This window comes from Pterocles gutturalis, unplaced genomic scaffold (assembly GCF_000699245.1).
Source record: "Pterocles gutturalis isolate BGI_N339 unplaced genomic scaffold, ASM69924v1 scaffold41214, whole genome shotgun sequence".
Taxonomy (NCBI): domain Eukaryota; kingdom Metazoa; phylum Chordata; class Aves; order Pterocliformes; family Pteroclidae; genus Pterocles; species Pterocles gutturalis.
In genome coordinates, this window is record NW_010129757.1 from 22,088 (window position 1) to 39,163 (window position 17,076).

The 17,076-nt window shown below is 35.5% G+C and overlaps 1 protein-coding gene across 1 annotated transcript in view; it reads right to left on the reverse strand.

Moving 5' to 3' along the window:
- Positions 1–16,591, reverse strand: part of TBC1D15 (TBC1 domain family, member 15) — a 28,017-nt gene extending 11,426 nt beyond the window's left edge. The window contains exons 1-11 of the mRNA XM_010079993.1: positions 16,580–16,591; positions 13,829–13,927; positions 13,514–13,588; positions 12,639–12,777; positions 10,848–11,058; positions 7,255–7,357; positions 6,073–6,267; positions 4,406–4,534; positions 2,454–2,557; positions 2,063–2,157; positions 544–660 (exon numbers count right to left, since the gene is read on the reverse strand). Of these exons, the coding sequence (XP_010078295.1) occupies positions 544–660; positions 2,063–2,157; positions 2,454–2,557; positions 4,406–4,534; positions 6,073–6,267; positions 7,255–7,357; positions 10,848–11,058; positions 12,639–12,777; positions 13,514–13,588; positions 13,829–13,927; positions 16,580–16,591 (1,279 nt within the window). The remainder of the gene's footprint in view (positions 1–543; positions 661–2,062; positions 2,158–2,453; positions 2,558–4,405; positions 4,535–6,072; positions 6,268–7,254; positions 7,358–10,847; positions 11,059–12,638; positions 12,778–13,513; positions 13,589–13,828; positions 13,928–16,579) is intronic.
- Positions 16,592–17,076: the final 485 nt, after the last annotated feature.

Sequence of the window (17,076 nt, forward strand, 5' to 3'; positions counted from 1 at the left end):
TCTGCAACAGATGCATAAACTAAAGTGTAATTTTTGACGGACCATTAAGTGTACTCCTGAAGAACCAGCTTTTAAGTATTCATAAGAACACACGGGTTTACAAACAGCTGTCTCAGCATGCCGAGCTTCAATTACAGCAGTGGCAGCTGGTTTATCATTTTTATTGATAGATCAGTCTTAAAAATGGGTATAATGCTCAAGCTCCAAAGACCCAAACCCATTTAGAACTCTGAAAACCAAACTTGCTTCAATTATAAAAAAAAACAACAGTAGGGCTATGACGAAGACAAACTGACACTTAATGCCCAGTCCCACCTCAGCTGATGAATTCAGATGCCTATGATAAGCATCAGATAGAAGAGAGGAAGAAGCAGGATGAAAAACTGAACAAAGTTATCTGCATTATTAAAATATAAATCTTGACATTTACAAAAAGCACTGTAATAAATACAAGCTCAATTGTACTAACAGACCTTAACATAAGCAAAGCTTCATATCAGAAACTAAAAAAAAGACTTTCACATTCAGAGGAACACAACTTACCTAAATCAAAGTCATACATGCAATAGGTCATCAAAATATCATGAAGTAAAATCAATCCTGGATTGTCTTCACCTTCGTAGAATTTATTTGTTCTATCTGTCCTGTTTACATCTTTTTCTAAGAAAACAGTCCAGATTTAAAAACATTTTCAAAACAAGTTCTACAAAGCCAGCATAAAATTAATTCAGAATGTTTTAAGCTGCTGATTTTTTCCTCAAACACTGTTGCAGAGCTTTGAAGTATTTAAGACAACTGCATAACTAAACGCCATTTCAAAATAAAGAATATTTTAAAAGAAAGAAAATCCTTCCTATCTGGAATAAAAGGATTTGCTTATAAACAGATTTTAAAGCTTTTTGCTTTTCTTTTTGTTAATACTTTTTATGGAAAAATTCCTAATAATAATTCAGTGAAAATGTTCTACACATACAAGGATTAAGAACAATTCTATGCGAGTTAGCTATGCAGTGCTATTTATGAATACTTACACGATGGAGCATAAGCCACAGTAGGAAAGTTACCACATGATCAGCTCAAAGACACTGTGATAGTTCACAAAAGCATGTTTATAATTCTGTTTAACAAGTTCCTGTAACTCAGTGAGCTGAAAACTGCGTGTTTCATCATCAACCATGCCAAGCAGATAGCATACTCTTTAATAATGTGAAATTCAAGACTGATGTATTGAAACAAGCAAAATTTTGAGTTCACTTAAATAAAAGGAGTACTTTGTAGTTTTGGATCTATTTCACAACATAAGCCTAATATTGTCATTTACATTTCAAACACTTAAAAAGGAAGAGAACTACTTTAACTGAAACAAAACTTCAGCCTTTTTTTGAACTTCATTTTTTTTTCCTGTTAACACACACTCTAAAAAGGTAGTTTACTAATCTACTAAAATTAGACTTGCTCAGTCCCTTCAGCTTGCCTGCTGAATAACCAGCTGAAACAAGTTTAGTCCAACAAAAAAAACTTATCCTGTCTCCTGAAATAACTATTTGGCAATCCTAAACGTTGGTGCCCAAATCTCACTACTAAAGAGAACTGGGGATCCAAACGGCTAACAGTCATCAGAACTTGATGAAATTTTTAAAAGTAGGTATAAAGGCCCCCCCCATATGTCAGAATGCACATACGCATATCCCTGCAAGAAATTTTAAAACAAACAGATACGTTTTCACATTCCTAATATATTCATTATTTTAATGACATTCCCAGTAAAATTACATCATGAAAGAACAGGAAATAAAGAGCCTTTTGTTATTAAGTAAAGGAAGTTAAAAAAATCCAGCCATTCTGTAACACTAATGTGTAAAGCTCTGAATTACTCTGGTTAAAAAAGTTTTAATATTAAGTATATAGCAAAGTTTAGACAGCTCTGCAAACAGCAAACTTGTTAGTTTTTAGTGCCTCTTCATACAGGTTACTCAAAGGGTTACACTTTTTCAACTTCATATTGAATTGGAAAAAGCTAGTGAATTTGTACAGTTAGGCATGTTTCTAAATCTAAATTTACCTATAAGACTCCGGTAATCTCTTAATCTTGAATTACGTTTTTCCTGTTCCTCACTGACAGATTTCCACTGTAGTTTCATCCTGAAATATTCATCCCTGAAGAGGAAAGATAATTTTGAAACCAAACATGCTCAGTTATTACATTCATTTTTTTCTTTTTATTATACAGTCATTGATTTCATTTGTTCTTTGGCATAAATGGGATAACACCACCCTGTTTATATAGTATTTTTACTTTAGTATAACAATAATTTTTAAGAAAGTGTCACACACTTCTTTGCAGTCAATCTTTAACAGTTGTCTTTCAAGTTTCCAAAAAGTTTTCTACATCACTATATGCTGTAAGAAAAACAGCTTTTTAATTTCTGTAACAAAAACCCCACTGTACTCACGTTTTCCTTTTTTGCAGATTTGCTCTCTCTTCTTTAGTGCTATGCCAAGGAAAATACCCCAAAAGAAATTTCCATGCCTCTTTTCTTAAAGTGTGGCAGAGACCCTAGGGAAAAACAGATATGAAACATTAACAAAAAGACTATTTTGATTTTGTGAGGAAACGTTCGTATAGTAATGCAACACTTCTTTAAGTAACAACTTCAAAAGAATTTTTATAAGTAAGCTTCTTTTTACATTGTAGTCAAATCTTATCTGCTAATTATGTATGACACTTAGAAGAAATGGGAAGAAGAGAATATAATTAAGCAGAAAACTGTCGAAGCACTGGATCCATCCTTAGAAGATAACAAAAGAAACGACACAAAAGATGTTTCTTCCTGTATTTTTGCTTCACTGCTGGAAACAAAAACCTTACAGGCATCAGAGACTTTAGAAGCAAAAAAAAGTACCTTTAAAATTTATATATTTAAGCATCATTCTGCTAAACTGACAAACCTCTGGTCTCCCTGCAAACTGATCTTGACCATTTATTTATTTTTTTAAACAAATATTTTCATCTAACAAGACATGGCCAACACACAGATGAATCTTACAAACAATCAAAAATACCAGTGTCCATTCAAGGACACCGTTTGTCACAAATCTTTCCAAGTAATGCTTATAATTTATAGATGACAAAAATGTGCTAGTTGAATCATATCCTACTCTAATCAAAAGTTTCTTTCAACTCCTGCAATACAGTTATGAGAATGAGACACTTTTGCTATCAGACTCCCCTGCTTACTACTCCAAGGCCAGCTTGATTCCTCACTATATTTCTTCATTTACCATTAGATTAAGAAAAGGAAGATGGTCCAGCAAATAGCATCAAGAATCATAAAACAAGCAGCAACTGGAACTCTTCCAGTAGCAGGCAAACAGTTTAAGAGAAGCATTGTAAGTTTGGTTTTTTTTTTTCTTCTTTAAAGAGGATCTGCATTTAATGTACTGGAAAATATTGGGATCAAGAGTCCTAAACAAAATGGAGCACTCACTCCTTTGCCAACAGACAAGAGGAGGTGACAGGGAAATGGGCTACTGGGAGAAAAAGTTTATAGTAATTCTCATGATTGCAGAATGGGCCTTAATTGGGCATCTCTGGCACAAGTATATTAAAGAACAGCCACAGAAACTGAAAAGGGCATCAGTTTCACTCTACTCCCTTCACAGTATATTACTTAACATGTATAGGTCTTTAAAAACTGTAATAGTAAATGTTATCATTGTCTGCTGCTGAAACTCCAAGAAGGCAAGACTGCATGCTTGCAAACATGCATCAACGGGTGCACAAAGAATGCATTAAGGCAGCTGGATTCTCACCAAAAAAACCCAGAAATACTAAAGTAACATTAGGTAGAACAGCTATGGGACATTAACTAAAGTTTTCAAAATTTCCACCACTAAGACTGAATTCACATTCATACTGCAAAAACCCTCAGTTCAAAACCAAATAACAGCAAGAGTGTTTAGCACTGCTCATAAGATGAGGGCCAAATCCACACAAACTACCAGGCAAAGAAGAGAAGCTTTTGTTGGAGAAGGAAAAGACACCCTCAAAAAGAATAAGCCGGATATGCTAACACTGAAGCACTGGTGTTTTCTGGAAAGGCACTTTGATTTCTCTTCTTTATCACTTAAGCCTTTGTGTTTTCAACTCATTCATTTCAGCCAGCCACCACAAGATCTCTCTCCTTGTAGAGCACTTTGTAGGGTTGCAAGACTGCTGAGGTATTTGATTCACATGAAATCATGCTTTATGAAGTCTCTCCAACAAAACTGACTGGCCCATGCTCAAAGTCCTGCACGAAGCACTAAAAGTATAATAAAAACAGCATAACCAGGGTTTGGGAAGGAAAGAAAAAGGGTCCAGAAGTAAGCTATAGGTCTTGCTGAGTTTAGAAAAACAAGTTACCCCTTTAAATATCAATCGCTTTATGTAGTCAACATTTAAAATTCTTCCTTCAGAATCCATATTATTAGCCCATTCTTCAGTCGACACAGGCTCTCTTCTACTAACTTCAGGCTGTTTTCCTAGATCAATCTGAAACACACACAAATATGTTATATGAATCCCGTGAAGTGCTTTAGTAGTTTTAAACAATTTCACAAACAGTACTAAGCTTGCCAGTTTCTTATATTCAGTGCAACTACATTTTCAGATGTGCATACCTCAATGAGCAACTATAAGGATCTAAGGCTACATCCACATTAACAAGTAGTGCGGACCAACACAAGCAGATCTTTAAAGCAAGACACTCTGTGCTAAGGACCTGGGTATACACGTTAATATTTCAGATTTTGAAGGAGGATGTATGTGTATGTTTTAAGTAACCTTCTACCCCCACAAACACCTCTGAACTAGCTTCCCATGGACTATAAGCCGCTACACAACTGGAAATGTATTAGGTATGTGCAACACAGCAAACAAGGACAACAGGGAGCTTCACTTCAGAAGCACATTCCTGATACACATTAAGAGTATCTTAAGACAGAACTGAAAAGCTACTCAGGTTCAGAGATGTTATGCCCACACAGACTGTAGAGTGTGTCTGAAAGATCAATTTAAGTACACTGCCCCTTAAAAAAAAAGACGACTATATATGCTTTAAGAACTCCTAAAACCCACCAGTTTCAGTTTGTGGTTAGTCTCAGTTCCCAAACTGCATGTTTAAGCACAGCAGAATTCAGCAGACAGTAGTTTCTTACTTTCTAAAAATATTTTGATGATGGCAACCATCAAGTCAACTTCTGTTTCAACTCTTTAGAAGTCTAAGGCACTTGCCAGATTAAGACATACAAGTCAGTATTATTTTGTAATATGTAGCATTCATTTTACTGTTTCTCACTTATTAACTAAGTGCTAGGCAGCACTTTCTTAGAAGTACATACTTCTGCTGTATGTACTGTACTGCTAAGTTATTAACACTATTTTGAACTCAAGAAAAAAACAACACTCAAAGGAGTTCAACACTCTAAAAACATGTGAGATGCTTTAAATAGTAATCAAAAGCATTTAAAAATAAACTCTTTCCACAAATCTGTAAATGACACCAACAGGAGCCCACACAAATTGATTCATGATCCACTCACAAGATCATTCTAGCTTTGGTTCAAGTCATACATAAATCTGTGCATTTATACACCCTAGACATTAATCATCCAATTAAATACTTTTTTAAAATGTTCTTAGCTCTCTTAAATTGAAATGGTAAAGTGAATAGCCAAGAAAGTTGGTTATTAACCTGTATACCCCAATTTTACTTAATATAGCTCTCTGAGCAGAGGAAACACCAAACATGAAAGGGGTCAGTTTTCAGGGCAGTGACTCTACGATAACAATAATCCTCATCCCAGTAATGTCAAATTTTCAAAGCAAAACTCGTATTTGCAGGCATAAAAATCACATATTCTAGCACCGTGTGATAATGATCTTACTCTTGTGAATACATAGTAGGGCACTGTACGCCACAGTCACCAACCATAAACAGTATAACTCACCAAGCTTCAAGACCTACCATTCCTTTAAAGGTGTGCATAAAAAAGAATCAATGCATCTGTACCATTCATTTACACACTCACTCGTGTAATGACTTCAAATCCTGGTTCTTCAAAAAATATCTTTAGCCCTGGAATAGCATCATTGAGAAAGTCTGCCATTTCTGATGGTGGTCGCCTTTGAGTTGAAGTGTCACTTAAACGAAAACTGTCAAAAATATAGTTTGTGACTTTGGAAAATCTTCCCATTGTTACTGTGTATGGATCTTTCTTCAATTTCTGTGTTACAACAAGGAAAACAAGTAAAATACAAAAAGCCTCAAATTATTTGTAATTCTTGTATCCAAAGAAAGCAAAACAACAGGAGGAGTACTCTAAGTCTCAAAGCCATTGAATTCCATGTATCAGGAGTTTCACAGTACATTCACTACATTATTAAAAAAAGATATCTTAAGGTAGCACTATGGATTGATTAAAAAGATTGGACAGCAGTGTACTCAGTAAGCCTGACCTCCATAAAAAAAAAAAAGATCAGATCTACTGTTTACCTTCCAGTGATTAATGCCACAAAACATCTTCCTTATGCCTAGGATCTCTACCTTCACAGAGAACACACAACATCTTGAATAATCGTGTACTCTGCTAGGAATCTCACAAAAAAACTTGATTTGACAACTAAGTCCAGAAACTAATGTAATTCATTCATGAAGGTTTTCTTTAACTAAACAAATCAGTGTGCCAAAAATCTGGCCTCATTCAGGTCACTGTAAATTTTGCTGCTGACTTTCACGAGTCCACAATCCTCACCAAATGATAAGCAGTTTTAACATTAAATAAACAACCCTCTTTTAGGCAATATTGCATTCTTTCCTGCTCTATTTCCAGCATCCCTTCCAAACTGTCAGAAAATATGAAGGAAAAGAATATTTAGTCAAGGAAAATGTAGAAAATTCTAATTAATATGTTTTGGTAACTCTGAAATTTTCCTTCTTCCACTTTCTAAAACTATCTGTACCCAAATGCACAGAATCACAGATGTCACTAATCTGAGTAGGCTTGAAATAGTACCACAGAGAAGTTAAGAAATTACTAGAACACACAGAACAACTTATAAGCAACTCTACACGTTCTACAGGAAGCACTTGTTTTAGGATACAATCAATGCTTCTACAACGGCAATGATTCAGGGAATATTTGTGTGACATGTTAGGGTGGGGGTTTTTAACACATGTTTTCCAGAATAAAAAATTCAAACATAATACATACTTGTAATAAGCCATATGAGGGTTCATCAAAGAGATTTTCAAAAGACTGAGACAGAGACTTGTTCTGAGAATTCACAAGAAGAATCCGTTTATCCTGTGGAGATCTGCAGTAAAATTTAGAAAGTGTTTCTGTAAGTAACACTAGTTTTTCCTGAAAATGTTTTTAGAACATTTACTGTTTTCTGAAATCACATTTCAGGTTTTGTGCACAGGAAGCAGCTTTGATGCAAGATCACTCTTAGTTCTTGGCCCAAGTTCACAAGCTAGCACACTACAAAACAGGACTTTCATTTTCACAACATTAGTCATCATCTTATTCATTCTGAATTGTACTCTTTCATTCTTTGAAAAATCATTATGCTTTTGAGAAATTTTTGAGAAATTACTCGATGGTAACCTTTGTCACCCACCTGTAAACAAAGTTTTCTTCAACTATAGTTTTCTATATTTGACAATGGACAAAAAAAGAGATGACACAGGAAAGGAAGTTTAGTGAGATGCAGTCAGCCTCAACACATACACGCTGAAACTCCTTTAACCTAACAGAGGACATTAAAAGAACCCGTGTCACCATATACAGTTAAGGAATTCTTTCTACCAATGAGTAAATCTTAAGTTAAGGCACCCCATAAAACATTACATAAAGGAATACAAACTGCTTTTCAATATATGAAAGCACATCAAATTTCTAACCAACACAATTACAACAGCTATTGTCAGAATAATTCTAAGATTCATACTGATAGGAGCTTAAAAAACACCACAGCCATTGTATTGTGAAACAGAACCATCTCAGTACAGCCCTGCAAATGTGTTTCTGTGTAGATTCCAAAGCTAAATGAACACAAAGCCTCATTGGTACTAATTGGTAGAAAGAATTCCTTAACTGTATATGGTGACACGGGTTCTTTTAATGTCCTCTGTTAGGTTAAAGGAGTTTCAGCGTGTATGTGTTGAGGCTGACTGCATCTCACTAAACTTCCTTTCCTGTGTCATCTCTTTTTTTGTCCATTGTCAAATATAGAAAACTATAGTTGAAGAAAACTTTGTTTACAGGTGGGTGACAAAGGTTACCATCGAGTAATTTCTCAAAAATTTCTCAAAAGCATAATGATTTTTCAAAGAATGAAAGAGTACAATTTGGCCTAACTCACTGTATTTGTACACTCTTGTTCTTCAATATAACATTGGCTTCTCTAACAGGCTTGGACAAGCAAATGAAAACTGTAACAAAGACAGTGGAACCATGCCGCTCCTAGTATTTAATCTGTTCTTTTGCTCTCACCCCCCACCCCAACATCCCATCTTCTCCCCTCCTCTGACACAGATACCCCAAAAATTCATTAACCAGCTCCTGAATCACCAATTTACAGCTCATTATGTGACAGAGGAGAGAACAGCTCAGAAGCCAGGCTGACCTTCAAGCCTTGGAGTTGGTAGCTAGGCAGAGGAAAGCCAAGCACTTTGCCATCTGACTCTAATCTATCACAGATACATTTACAAAATACGTCTCTATTGCTCTCTCCCAAAGTTTAAATCCACTATTTCTAGTCTTTGCAAGAAAAATTACTTTTATTTTTATTAGTACCTGCATCATCTACCATGTTATTAAAGTCAAAGATAAGGACTTTAATAATGCTTATCTCCCTCCCATTCCAACATGACAGGACACTGTTAACAGACGGATATTAAATGCAACAAGAGATCTAATTTTGAGACAGCCAGACACCGCAGTCCTAGTTCTGAGGCAGCAACAGTTAATGAAGCTCAACTGGGTTTTGCTAAAAAGCAGCACAGGGGCAAAGGCTGAGTCACGTATTATGCTCCTTAACTAAAAGAACGAAAACTTTGTACCATATCTCCATTTTAATTAAACATTCTCCCTGGACACCCAGTTGGGTATCAACAGCTACTTGGTATTGTTCAAAACAAATTTGTGAGCTAGGCACTTTATTAAATACTGACTCATAATACTGTGAGTTAGAAAGTGTCATCTGTACATGCAGTACTTTCTCAATATCAGACTGGTGCTTCCAAACTAGGAAGCACATAATCTTTCAAGCAACAAATTACAAATATTTTGTTCAAGTTTAGCCACTTCACACACACCAATTTCAGCAATGACATGACATTTTATAAGGAACGGTGTCAGAGAAGGGCAAAAACTTTTGAGGTAATAGCAACAGAGAAAGAAAATATGACAAAGATATTTTAGAGAAAAGCTAAACATTCTGCCTTTATATCAATATCCCAAATACTGTAAACTACAAGTTGGGATAACAAGTAATTATGCTGCCAAGTATTTGCTCATGGTATCCAGAAAGCTGAGTAAACATCTTTTCCTAAAAGAGGTTATGAGCTTAGATATATCACGTACTAAAGCACAAAAAACCATCAGGAAACAAATGTACAGAGACCGAAGCCTGCTGTTTCCACAACTTATGTGACATATGTGTTCTTTTCGCTTTCCTTAAAAAAAACTAATCACCACAATTCATTACTAGACCACAGAAAATAATTTCTTCACTGAAAGAGTGATCGGGCATCAGAAAAGGCTGCCCAGGGAAGTGGTTGAGTCACCATCCCTGAAGGCGTTCAAGAAATGTGTAGATGTGGTGCTTAGGGACCTGGTTATAGTGAGTTAGGCAGTGTTGGGTTGACGATCAGACTTGATGATCCTTGAGGTCTTTTCCAACCTTAACGATTTTATTATTCTAAGAGCCTTCTGTAAGGATTCCCACAGCCATTCCACTATCCACCTTCAAATCTGTCATCAGAACACTGTGTCACAAGTGATGATAATAAAACACTTTTTAAAACAGAATACCTGTTACAGGTGTACCTGTTATATTTTTCTTCATGCTGTCCCTACTCTTATTTACCCTGTTGTCATCTTAACTTATATTTATGCCTACATGGTGAGAGCAGAACTTTTTATTTTATTCTGTATCTATGCTATACCAATCAAAAAGGCTTTTATCCAAGTGAAAAACTTGGAGGTAACACAATATAAATACACAACAAAACCTGAGTATGATAGGGTCTAACTATGTTTACATACAGAAAGTTGATTTGAAGATTAAAGATCAAGTATGAAACACACTCCCCACAGCAAGAATTTAGAAGGGAATAGAATTCTGGGGGAAAACTTTCATATACGCACAGGTTTAGTTGACAGTACTATAAGTTATCTCACACAGGGATGTCTATAGTGAGATACTACACATAAAGTAGAAGATCACAAATATTAACACAAATTATCCCATTTAACAGAAGTGGTTAATGAAGAAGGATTTAACTTTACACAGAGGGTTCATGAGAAGCTTCTGTACCCACTAGAGGGAGCTACTGAGCTGATAACTTCAACAGACTCCAAACCAGTTCATAAATGGATCCAACAGCCTACATTCCGAATACATGGGTGAAACTGCAGCTTCAGTCACCTTGAAAATTGATTTTACTAATAAAAAAGGGGCAAGAAAATACATTAGGAAGTGTTAATCTGAAAAAACATTAGGAAGTGTTAATCTGAAATTAAAAAAAGTAAACCAATAATCTGTATTTTAAATCAGAACTAAGTTAGCTGATACTTACTCATTCAGCACAACATGCTTTTCAAGGCATTTAATCAATAGTTTGCTGTCTCCATGATGAAAGTGAAGAGCTGGAAGCTTCACATCATCCTTCAGACAGAACACCAAATAAGACCATCCCATGCTTTCTTTGTTTTGTTTGATTGATTTCAGATCTGTCAAACTGAACAGGAACGACCACTTGCTTTCTCCATTTGCATGACTTGTAACATCTTAAAAACAAAATTACCACATGATTTTAGTTTGACTTCCAGTGTTGGAGATTACAAATGCATATCTATTACTGTTCCTAAAAAATAAACACAAAACCAAAACACAAAGCCCAGCATTCATTCTGATAATAAAATGTATACCGTAACTACTGTTAACTGCTGTTTCTAGATTTCTCTTTGTGCCTCCTCATCTTCTACAGACTTGTAAAATAATGAGCAAGTCCATTAGACTGCTCCCCTAAAGCTGTGCCTACAGTTTGTAAAAGTGATACAGCAGTTAAAGGTACAACTGCTGATTCAAATTCCAGCAGCAAGCTGAATCACACCAGCATCTCCACCAGGTATTACTACTTACTCAAACTAAACATGATACACATTACCACGCTGTATGCTATATATTGCACATGGTGGTAGCCACATGTTGTAAGATTGCTGACAAAGTAAGGGAGAAGAAATTGAAAATCTCCCCACCCACCTCTCTCTCCCATGCTGTGCAATCACGTACACGCTCTGCACAAGACCGTATACATTCAAAGAGAAGGGATTAAATTTTACTTTACCAGAGGACAGAAAATGGCCAGCATGCCTGGACACAATCTGGCACATCCCCTGGCCTGCCCCCACCAAATTACAGCAACTGGAAATAAGCAAGAAGTGCAAAGAGTATAATGCAAGTCAGTAGTGCTCATTGACACTCACTCTGGATGAAAATGTACTCTGATATCTGAAGATGGAAAATCAATACAAACCAGTGATGCAATAAACCATCCTATGCCTGACAGAGATGCTGGTTTTAGCTTTATATCATGCTAGCACTAAAAGCTCCTCTCAAACACAGCATTCTAGGAGCAAGGATTGTGCTTTATCCAAAAACATTCATAATCTTAAGTCCAAACCCTGCACTCATAGATGACATTTAAAACCATCACAGATATGATGAAACAAGCACAATGGTTCCCAGTTATAGGCTGAGAAATAATACAGGGAACACAAGTATCATAAGGAAAAATACTACGGGAGATTCAGAGAAAAAAGATTACTTGAGAATCACTGTCCTTTCTCTCCCACTTTTTTCACAACGTATCTACTGAGACACTATAACAAGAATTATGTAGCTATAAACTCATTTTGACAAAGTAAAAAAGATCACATAAAAAGACCCATGTACTACCATGTTCCATCTCCCCCTGCTGTTGCAGTACAGAAAGGCATTTGAGTAGTAAACCACTTCTTTCATTTTCCTTTCTAACACATCTAGTTCAAATTACTTTTGTTTGAAGGAAAGCAAGAGCCCAATGCAGATAAAACTGCTACATCACAACAAGAAGTTAGATTTAAAATTTATTTTCAATACAATTCTCTAGCAACTTAAAGAAAAAATTAGATTGGAGGCAGGTGGGCAGCAGCTATTCCATTGTGAATTTTTTCCACACCCAGACATTCACCTCTTACCACAAATGACTATCAGCTTTTCAATTCAAGATAAAATCAATTTACTGTATGTAAAAGGCAATTCTTCAGTTACAAGTTGGGATAAAGAAAAAACAAAACAAAATCCCCCATACTTATTTTTTAAATACCTCCATTTGAATGAGGTTTCTTTTTAAAAGAGACTGTGGTGACCATGTCCCATTCTGCTTCATAACTACTTGGACGGTCTGCTCCTCGGGAACATTTGTCTTTAGGAGTTTGAGTCCACTCCACAACTGAACTGGAATCCTGAGCAAAAAAAAAAGTGACTATCAAAAAACACAAGGCATGAAAATTGAGCTCATTTCTCAGATTCAACAAGAATAAGCATCTTAATTTTCACAAATTAAAAGAATCAGTAGTATTAAAATCTTAAGAAACACAATACAGTTCAAAACAGGGAATTCGGACTTATGACTAAGATGAAGAAAAAAAGAGGTTTTATTTAATAAATTCAACATGGTACTAAAATATCCTAGCTTCTCTTGCAGACTCTACCAACATAACAAACTTCTTTATTTAAACGTAAAACATAAATCTTCTCTAGTCACATCCTCTTATTACTGCTTAAATACCACATATCACTGGATACTGGAACCTCCATAGACTTCTATTTTTATTTTGCATTAGAACAGTACCTCTGTTTTGAATCTAATTACAAACAGTGAATCACCAGACTACAACATGGTAGATTCAGGGGGACCAGTGATCATGATACACTCATTTGGTCTTTACTATTCATACAGATAGTCCCCTTCTATTTTATATATGAACCAAGCAAAAACTAAATACAGTTACCTACACATGCATGTATCACAACAACCTGAACTGGGTTGCAGCCTACAAATGTGATTCCTACACGTAGCTTTTAATACCAATGATAACCACATAAACAGATTTTGCTTCCAGTTATGAAATCATCTACACATAAGTTAACACTAAATCTCTGGAAACACAGAATGAAGAACACTGATAACTAACACACCTTTCCAGCACAGAGGATATTAGAAGTATCCAAAGTATCATCCAGTGGTCTCCAGTCTACTATTACTTCATTTTCCTGTAATACAAACAATAATAAAAAAATTCAATACTACACAACAAAGTACATATTCCTATTTACTCATGGTATGATTATGGTACAATTTACACACACATATATAAACGATGCAGACGACGTCAAACATTATGCGATGTCTGTTCATTTACAAAAACCTATACTTAAAGAGACACTTAAGATTTGCCAAACACATTACATGCTTCACCAACAAATACACAAATTTTCTATAACTGTAAATACCTTTTCTATGACACGTAGCACTCCTGATATTAAGCTGTCCTGGTCATCATTTTTTCCACAGGATGAATGAATGAAAACTCCTTCTTGCTCATATACAACCTATAACAAAGCAGGTAGTGAAATAAAAAAACCAAAATTTTCAAATTGTTTCTCTCTCGTGGTACTCATCATAATTTTGACTCACCTACATAAGTTGAAGTGAACACCTCAACCTCATTTGGGGTTTTATCTTTCCTTCCTCCCCACACTCCATCTCCAAGACTTTCACTTACTTAAACCAAGGAACAACTGAAAATGGAACTTGGTAAATTTACTCTCTAAGCAGTATACCAACTGTTATTACTTTGCCAGTAAATCACAAAAAAAATGCATTCAATACCTAGTGCTTTTTTAAATCAGCAGGCAGGGGTTCATATGGAAATACTAAACAGCTTTTAAAACATTAAAAGACTTTCTTACATAGTCTGTCTTTCCCCCACTTGCCATTTAAGCATTTTGAAATTATAAACTTAAATTGAAAAGGGTCAGCATAGTGTAAAAAAGACGAACTCCACAGAAATAAAAAAACTGCAGCCTTAGATTAAATAATGGCCCAATCCTACATTCTGGGTGAATGGCAAAGGTTCAATTTCAAAGGCAGAATATGTGACAGTCATACAAATGAGGCTTGCAGGAGTACACACTGCCCATGTAACTTTTGCATTTAAGCATTTACAAAACTCTTCACAGTATTCTGATCATGCTCTTAAAAAAAGAAGAAAATCAAGAATTCTTGTTTGTCAAAATTCAGAAGGCTCTTCAAAGCTATATGCTATATATACTCTTGAAAGCTCTATAAACAATGTAAACAGGCTCTGTGTCAAACAACTCTCTAAAAGAAGAGTGTAAAGTCCCTAATATACCAAACTTTGATTTTGTGGAAGTAAAATACATCAATTAGTCGCAGTAATTTTTTATAACCATGTTAATTTTTAAAACAAGCTGCAAACACTGCCTGAAGAAATACATATTTTTCAAGGCAAAACCTAATAATTCTTAACTCATCAGAGACATATTATATTTCTTTGGTACTAAAATATCAATCTCTTTTTCTCAACCTACGCATCTGTCAGATTTTTAAAATCATCACATTTGCAGTCAGGCCAGTAAACTAAAAGTTTAGGTGTGCAACCTTAACTAGCCAGACAAGAATACAGAGGTTAAATAAAACTAGCAATAAAATTAACTCATCCTTTCTGTTGTACATTTAATTCTTAAATTTCTCTTCACTTTACACAAGCAAGAAATTTCTAAAGTGTCCTGTTTAATTGCAGAAATATCACTTGGAAGAGACCTCTAGAGGTCACTTAGTATAATCTCCCTCTTGAAGGATTAACACCAAGTTGCCTTTCAAATATTGGAAGCTTTCTTTCCTCTTTATTACAGCCTCTTCTCTTTTCTATCAAAAAAGATCCTCCTTCTATTTCTAGCAAATACCTGTTTTTAAATTCAGCCCCTGTTTAAACAAAGCAACTTTGCAATTTATTTACATTTTACTTTCTAGCTGTTTGGACCTCATCTATCACCACAATTAGCCAGAAGTATGAACCCAAGTGATCAACCACTGGGACAGCTCTTCCAGAAAAAAAAAAAAAAAAAAAAAACACACAAAAAACTATTTGTATCGGTTATACTGGCAGAAGTGCATTTCTGTCAATAATGTTAATTAGGTATCACAAAGTATACCTTATCAGTCCAGAAGGTATGCAATCTAATAACTGTTTTTATTATTTTCCATCCATTAATCTCTTAGAAGGACAAATGTTTCCTTTCACAGGAAAATAAAGTGTGTTCCCAATGCTACGGTTGACATGCAACTCAAAAATTCTACATTGCTCTGCAGAACAGACCCAGCTCCCTGCCCCATGCTCCATCAAAACAGGCAATAAAACCAAAGAAGCAAGAATGCGCTCAGAAGTTTGGAGGGTATCTGTAAGACATAGGATTTCTCATAGTGCAGCTTACTTCCCTCCTGTTACTCTGAGAGAAAAATTTATGCAAGTTTGAAAAGCCAGAAGACCAAGCTATTGGGATTTACTCTTATCCAATAACAGGTATAATCTTGTATTTATTTTTTCCATTATCAAGTTTTTAGTTAAAAATGCATTTTTTAAGCTCAGTTGTATCACGGAAGAAAGTTGAGTCATACGTAGATGGGAATCTAGAAGATGCAATAATGTAACTCATTTGAAGAAAGATGGCATTCTTCTTAGAAAATATTATCTAGGAAGTATTTTAGCAGCTTACTCCACTGCAAAACATTTTTGAAGTTAGCATCTTTGAATTATCTGAAATATTGAGCTGCTCTGTTTAGCAGTACTTTGTAAGATAACTACATAACTGAATTTGAACATAGTTTTGAGAATATGATTTTATAGTGGTAGCACCTGAACATTTGCTACACTGGGCACCTGTATTTCACACAATGCTCTTAGCATGTTGAAAATTCAAAAATGCTACTAAGTACTCTTATAGCACCTTACATTAAAATATAGTTTGTGACAGATTTTTGCTTTCTAGTATTACAGAATTGGTGAACTATTAGTCAATTCAAGGAGGGAAAGTAATGTTAAATTACACATACAAGTATTAACTACTATATTAAGTACTACGGAAAGTATCAAGTATAAAAGACAGCATACCAATAGTTAGACTTAAATAAAGAAAAAACATCCATCAGTAGACAACTGCTAAAACACTGCGTAGCTCAACCTCACACTCCATGTCGCCCACAAAGATATTTATTCGCTCAGTGCCTCCACAGCCCAACAATCAGGCAAACATCTGGTCCATCAGCACACATGGACCTCTTAAGCAGCCAGAAAAACAGACATTTCAAAACCGGGCAATAGCAGCATACGCTTTCGCTTGCCTAAACAGCAGGTTACTGCAGAACACGTAAGATAGGTATCTTGAAGAAAGATGTGGGAGAACAGACAGCAAATGTTGGAGGACAACATACTAATGACTTGTGCAAGGTGTGCATGCAAAATCCATATAATGAGATCCTAGTACGTCCAGAGACAGTAGAAGGAACTAGATATGAGCAGGACAGGATAATGAGCCTGTTGCCCCGTTATCAGCAGTTAAAGTAACTATAACTCCCCAGAACCGATGACAACCTGCATCGGTATTACCTGTCAACACCCCCTGCACAGGAAAGCAACCCAACCTCCTTTAAATGGAGTCTAGTTGGAGGCCTGTAACTA